Source organism: Electrophorus electricus, chromosome 6 (assembly GCF_041902795.1).
Source record: "Electrophorus electricus isolate QZ-2024a chromosome 6, ASM4190279v1, whole genome shotgun sequence".
In the NCBI taxonomy this organism is placed as follows: Eukaryota; Metazoa; Chordata; class Actinopteri; order Gymnotiformes; family Gymnotidae; genus Electrophorus; species Electrophorus electricus.
This window is the reverse complement of record NC_137502.1, coordinates 34,339,556-34,347,055: the sequence shown is the minus strand read 5'-3', so window position 1 is coordinate 34,347,055 and position 7,500 is coordinate 34,339,556. Positions and strand designations below refer to the sequence as shown.

The 7,500-nt window shown below is 47.4% G+C and overlaps 1 protein-coding gene across 18 annotated transcripts in view; it reads left to right on the top strand.

Annotated features, from left to right (window-relative positions):
* The window catches only part of rbfox3b (RNA binding fox-1 homolog 3b), a 225,755-nt gene that overhangs the window by 172,344 nt on the left and 45,911 nt on the right, over window positions 1-7,500 (top strand). For all 18 annotated transcript variants that reach the window (XM_081716627.1, XM_081716625.1, XM_081716635.1 and 15 more), the window contains one exon: window positions 1,742-1,996. In XM_081716627.1, coding sequence (XP_081572753.1) covers window positions 1,742-1,996 — 255 coding nt within the window. The remainder of the gene's footprint in view (window positions 1-1,741; window positions 1,997-7,500) is intronic.

The window sequence follows — 7,500 nt, the reverse complement described above, 5'->3', positions numbered from 1 at the left end:
CCCCTCTTCTCCCCTCCCCTCTCCTCTCCTCCCCTCCTCTCACCTCCCCTCCCCTCTCCTCCCCTCCCCTCCTCTCACCTCCCCACCCCTCCCCTCTCCTCCCCTCCCCTCCCCTCCTCTCTCCATGGCTGAGTAATGAGCACACATGCAGTGGGGTCTGTATTGCTACGTTTCCTGCTAGGACAGAAGAGACAGGAAACAGCAGCAGAGAGGAGAAGAACAAGAATGATGAAGAGAGATCCAACACACACACACACACACACACACACACACTCACACACACACACACACACTCACACACTCACACACACACTCACACACACACACACACACACTCACACACACACACACACACACACACACTCACACACACACTCACACACTCACTCACTCACTCACACACACACACACTCACTCACACACACACACACACACACACACTCACACACACACTCACTCACTCACTCACACACACACACACACTCACACACACACACACACACACACACTCACTCACACACACACACACACACACACACAAGGAAATAGAGGCACTAGCCACTTTATCTGTTTATTGCCCTTGTTCCTGTTCCTGTTCTCTGCGAGCCATGAGCCGTATTTCCTGCTGAAAGAATTACGCATCTGCCTGTGACGATGTGGATCTGGAAATTAGATTGGAGAGATGTGTGGAAGGTGTTATTGGATTGTGCGGTAGATAGTGTTTCACCACCCCCCACTCCTGCTCAGGAGAGACACGTTAAGAGCTGGCATTTCCCTCTGTAGTTATCTCTCCCACGACACTTACACACACACACACACACACACACACAGACCAGGGTCGCAGAGCTCAGTGTAGCGGAACGACTCAGGCCTCGCTGTGAAGTTGCTCTGCCCCCTGTTTGACTTTCGGAAGCAGCGCCACAGGGAAACCATTATTTCAATATCAGAAGACCTTGTCATGTTACGGCAGCCCCGCCTCCGCCATGGGCCTACCTCGACCCTCGCGTGCTGCCTCGAAAACGGGGTCAGGAGCGTGGAAACACCAGGGCCAGGGTCTCATCCATCATCTACCACAGACAGAGCGTAGGGGAGGGAGAGAGAGAGAGAGAGAGAGGCAGGAGAAATGGAGAGAGCGAGGATGGTGGGGGAGAGAGAGAGAAAGAGAGAGTGGTGGGGAGGAAGTGAGAGGAGAAGATGTGGAAGAGAAGAGGAGTGGAGAAAAGAGTAAAGAAGAAGATATATCTGTGGTAGAATTTGCATCAGAAGTTCAGTGTACAGCCTAAATGCTGCTAGCGTGATCAAACTCTTCACGAAAATCAAAGCAAACAGTGTGAGAGCCCACGACGCAATCTGGTCCCGTGTTCTCCTAAAAGCTAAGGAGACCCCCGCCGCGTGCGGGGCCAAGCTCGTCGAGGTCTCTCCCTCCCCCCCACCCCGCTCTGTGCCGCTGATCAAGCCGTCCGCTAATTGTCCGTGAGATTCCCTCTGACTGCTGCCTGCTTTGGAGCACAGGGCAGTGCTTCTCCATGGATATGCGACTGAGCGGAGCTTAACGATACGCTTCCATCTTCTCTTTGAACACGCTCACAGCAAAGAGAACCGGATCTCCGTGGGGAGAGGCGGTGGTGAAACAGGATGCTTGGTGTTGGCGCCATGACCTCCTGCTCATACACCGCTCCGCCCCTTCCTGCTTCAGGCCCCACCTTCCTGGTGCTGACGTATCATTCTTTCATGTTGCCAGGGTAACCAAGAGGCGACCAATCCGGTGGAAGCGATGGCCCAATCCTACACCCCGACGCAATTCCCCCCTCCCCCACAGAACGGAATTCCGGGTGAGTTCGCCAGCCCCCACGCCCTGCCTTCGCAGGACTTCCCGGGACAGAGCCGGGTAGCGGAGCACGCCCTCACCCTCTACACGCCCGCACAGACACACAGCGACCCGGCAACCAGCGACAATAACACAACAGCCCTCACCGCCAACAACAACAGCATTCCGGTGAGTCTGAAGGCAACAGCACACTAACCACATTCTCATGAGGTGCTAATAATGTGTGTTTAAACAGTTTTGGTTGTGGATCATTTGCACCTGGGTTGATCTCCTTGTCTCAGACCCACGTCTTGGTTTGGGTTGTAGGGTTGGGAAAGATTTTCCTGGTCTTATTGTGAGACAGGTACATAGTCTTAATGCTCATCTAGCAGAGAAGTACCACCAGTAAAATGTTAATGTTGTTCTTCTGGAGTTTTTACGAAGACTTGGTCTTAATAGCCTGAAGTCTAGCATTAAAGGCATTTCTGCGGAATGAATCCGGCAAACGCAGAGGTAGCAGGGGTCACAGCTGGGTCCTCACCACTCCTCCAGAACTGCTTCAGTTACCTGTCCAGTTAGTCCTCCACCACCTGGCCCAGGTGTATCAGAGCAAGAAAACCCCAAAACATTCAGTGACCGGCCTGCCTAGAGCCTCCGGTGAGCAGCGCAGCACCATGGCAACCTGACAAACGCACCATGGCAACCTGCCAGACTAAAGCTAGCAGAGCTGTTTCCTGCAGTGGAACTGTGGTGTGGAACTGTGGTGTGACGAGAGTGTTCAGGAAGTGCTCTGTTCAGTCATCTGTCCCGTTCAGCTCTTAAAGTTTGGAATGTATTGGGAGCTTATGGGTTAAGTCAGTGGCAACCAACTAAATCTGTTGCTGGTACAAAACTGGTAAAATCCAGCAAATAATCACAGGGAAATAGTGACATCAATAGTGATGTAAGTACGTGGACAATATTATAAATTAAGGCAAGCAATACTTTCCCCAGAAATATCATGATAAACGATGTTATTGTGTTGCTAATTCAGTTAAGAAGTACGTGAGCACTATGGGCCCTTTCAGCTGTTTCATTCACATGGCCTTTGATCACGGCTACGCACGTGACCTGCTGCACGTCAGGGAGAGAGCCATAGCGAATGTTATTTCTAGGAATATAATGACACTATGTTAAATACATGGTTTTGATTTGTGTATAGTTCACCAGTAGTTGATTTTAAGTTTTAACCACACAGACTGGTTCAGATGTCAACATTACAGTTTTCCTTCGTTAAACGTTTCAGTTTTTCGTACCAGTGAGCATTTTTATTGGCTTTTTTGACTGTGGCAGTTTAAATTCAGTGGGTATCTGGCAGAGTACTTGTGTTGAGAGTTTATTGTATTTATAGCAATAAATTATGAACTTTGAAAAAACATACAGGATATTTGAGAAATGAATAAACAGAATGCAATCACACTAAATTTCCCCCTCTTAAGGAATAGTGGTATTTCTTAGCTAATTGTACATTTTAAACCATAAGAAGTATATAACCTAAAACACAGCTATAGATGAAACATATCTCTGTGTTGCTTGTGTTTTACAGTAGACTCAGAATATGTTTCTCATCATGTGTCAGTGCAATTATACATTCTTTATAAGGAAGAAAAGTGTGTTAACTACATCAGGACACACACACACACACACACACACACAGAGAGGCAGGTGTTTTTCATTTTCTGTCTTCATTGATATTACCTTTTCATACACTGTCAGTTTAGCTGTAGGTCCTCTGCACTGATAGACACTCCACTCCATTATTATACATGGTGGTCTTGCTAAAGTTTGGATGGGTTACACTAGTAGTGCACTCTCACATTAGGGGTTGGACTAGTAGTGCACTCTCACATTACAGGTTACACTAGTAGTGCATTCTCACATTATGGGTTACACTAGTAGTGCACTCTCACATTACAGGTTACACTAGTAGTGCACTCTCACATTATGGGTTGCACTAGTTGTGCACTCTCACATTATGAGTTACACTAGTAGTGCACTCTCCCATTACAGGTTACACTAGTAGTGCACTCTCCCATTATGAGTTACACTAGTAGTGCCTCTCACATTACAGGTTACACTAGTAGTGCACTCTCCCATTATGAGTTACACTAGTAGTGCACTCTCACATTATGGGTAACACTAGTAGTGCACTCTCACATTACAGGTTACACTAGTAGTGCACTCTCACATTATGGGTTACACTAGTAGTGCACTCTCACATTATGGGTAACACTAGTAGTGCACTCTCACATTACAGGTTACACTAGTAGTGCACTCTCACATTATGGGTTACACTAGTAGTGCACTCTCACATTATGGGTTACACTAGTAGTGCACTCTCACATTACAGGTTACACTAGTAGTGCACTCTCCCATTATGGGTTACACTAGTAGTGCACTCTCCCATTATGGGTTACACTAGTAGTGCACTCTCCCATTATGGGTTACACTAGTAGTGCACTCTCACATTACAGGTTACACTAGTAGTGCACTCTCCCATTATGGGTTACACTAGTAGTGCACTCTCCCATTATGGGTTACACTAGTAGTGCACTCTCACATTACAGGTTACACTAGTAGTGCACTCTCCCATTACAGTTTACACTAGTAGTGCACTCTCCCATTATGGGTTACACTAGTAGTGCACTCTCCCATTATGGGTTACACTAGTAGTGCACTCTCACATTACAGTTTACACTAGTAGTGCACTCTCCCATTATGGGTTACACTAGTAGTGCACTCTCCCATTATGGGTTACACTAGTAGTGCACTCTCACATTACAGGTTACACTAGTAGTGCACTCTCCCATTACAGTTTACACTAGTAGTGCACTCTCCCATTATGGGTTACACTAGTAGTGCACTCTCCCATTATGGGTTACACTAGTAGTGCACTCTCACATTACAGGTTACACTAGTAGTGCACTCTCCCATTATGGGTTACACTAGTAGTGCACTCTCCCATTATGGGTTACACTAGTAGTGCACTCTCCCATTACAGTTTACACTAGTAGTGCACTCTCCCATTATGGGTTACACTAGTAGTGCACTCTCCCATTATGGGTTACACTAGTAGTGCACTCTCACATTACAGTTTACACTAGTAGTGCACTCTCCCATTATGGGTTACACTAGTAGTGCACTCTCCCATTATGGGCTGATTACATTACCCCCCCCCGGTGTTCTCCTTTCTGTTTCCACCTCCATCCACGTCTAATGCAGTTCAGCAGCCGACAGCCACCTGGACATATCGGACAGCTTTCCGTCTCACCGTGTGCCGTGTTTTACCTTCTCCGGCCTCTGTCGTCAGCAGACAGTCCTGCCCACGTTGTCTCTTCTTACATTCAGGCTGTTTATAGAGTGTTTGAGTCATAAAATCCAGCCCTTCTCCAGGTCCAAGCCTGCGGTACCGTCTGGGCGCTGTGATTACGGTGGGGCCGTCTGCAGGCTAATTCCTGGCTGTGACAGTCGAGTGAGATACCAGAACAGACCAATTTGTGGCCTTGGAGAAGTAATACAGGGTCCTGTGTCGGAATTAATGAGAGGAGAATCGATATTTGACATGTATATAATGACGTGTGAGACACGGGGGTGTTATAATGCCTCAATGTGTGTCATACGCTGTCATGTCTCCTTATGACCACTCATGAGCAAAAACTCATTTATTAAGGAGGTGAAGGAACACTCGGCCATTAGCCAGGGTTGCATCATGGGCCCTGATGTGTTTGTGTCTCACACAACATACTCAGAGGAGGCAGAGCAGGCAGAGCAGGTATCTGCTTGCAGGGGTGTTGGAGGTTGCGAGCAGGCTGTGGTTCAAGATAAGCACAATTTTCTTCTCCTATGCGAAGTCGAGGTGTCCACATTCATGGCAAACTGTCATTGTGCCCTTGGTAACTTTCTCGAACCAAACTATACACGTTCCTTCTCTAGCCTGGTTCGCCACAGTCGAGAATTTCTCGGTTGTGAGCAAACAACTGAAAAACTCGCCAGACGAACATCTCAGACGTCTCAGCAGAGCAGAGATGACACCGCGCTGCCTTGTTTTGATGGAGAATTGAAAGAACATGTGTCCAGGCCAAATAAATTAGGCTGGACGACTCCAGGAGCTGGTAAGTGTGGAGGACGAGAGCGTGGACCTGACGTGGGCCGTGCACTTGCTAGCAGCCGAACTCCAGCAGAGCCAGCCAAGTTTCCTTCCAGCACATCTTACCCGACCTATCACGATAAGGCAACGTGATAATGGACCAATCAGGATAAGGCAACGTGATCGACAGCATTCTCTGATGGTTTCTGTGATCGTCTGATCTCTGGCCAGAAGATCAGCTTCAGTTAAAGTGAAGTGGAAAAAGGGGGAACATGTTAAAAGTATGTCTCTGTCTTTCTGTCTCTGTATCTCTGTCTCTGTATCTCTCTGTCTCTGTATCTCTCTGTCTCTGTATCTTTCTGTCTCTGTATCTCTGTCTCTGTATCTCTCTGTCTCTCTGTCTCTGTATCTCTGTCTCTGTATCTCTCTGTCTCTGTATCTCTCTGTCTCTCTGTCTCTGTATCTTTCTGTCTCTGTATCTCTCTGTCTCTCTGTCTCTGTATCTCTGTCTCTGTATCTCTCTGTCTCTGTATCTCTCTGTCTCTCTGTCTCTGTATCTCTGTCTCTGTATCTTTCTGTCTCTGTATCTCTCTGTCTCTCTGTCTCTGTATCTCTGTCTCTGTATCTCTCTGTCTCTGTATCTTTCTGTCTCTGTATCTCTCTGTCTCTCTGTCTCTGTATCTCTCTGTCTCTGTATCTCTCTGTCTCTGTCTTTCTGTCTCTGTATCTCTCTGTCTCTCTGTCTCTGTATCTCTCTGTCTCTGTCTTTCTGTCTCTGTATCTCTGTATCTCTCTGTCTCTGTATCTCTCTGTATCTCTCTGTCTCTGTATCTCTCTGCCTCTCTGTCTCTGTATCTCTCTGCCTCTGTATCTCTCTGTATCTCTCTGTCTCTGTATCTCTCTGTCTCTGTATCTCTCTGTCTCTGTCTTTCTGTCTCTGTATCTCTCTGTCTCTGTCTTTCTGTCTCTGTATCTCTCTGTCTCTGTCTTTCTGTCTCTGTATCTCTCTGTCTCTGTATCTCTCTGTCTCTCTGTCTCTGTATCTCTCTGTATCTCTCTGTATCTCTGTCTCTGTATCTCTCTGTATCTCTGTCTCTGTCTGTCTCTGTATCTCTCTGTCTCTGTCTGTCTGTCTCTCTGTCTCTGTCTGTCTCTGTATCTCTCTGTCTCTGTCTGTCTGTCTCGCTGTCTCTCTGTCTCTGTCTCTCTGTCTCTCTCTCCATCTCTTACCTGTTTTATGTCTTTTTCTGTCTCTCTTACTCTGTCTTTGTCTGTCTCTCTCTGTCTGTCTCTCTGTCTTTGTCTGTCTCTCTCTGTCTGTCTCTTACCTGTTTTACTTGCCTGTCTCTCTTTTGCTGTCTCTCTCTCTGCCTGTCTCACCTGTTTTCTTTATTTGTGCTGCTGAGGCTGTGAAGTGGAGCGTGGGAAAGAGGCCGTGGTGAGGGTCTAATCGGTACTGGCTGGCTGGATCAGTGATGATGTGCTGTTACATCCCCTCAGCTGCTCCTCCGTGTGCCCCCCTCTCTGGACCAGCACACCCTGTTATCCTTCTGTTCGCCTAACCCAA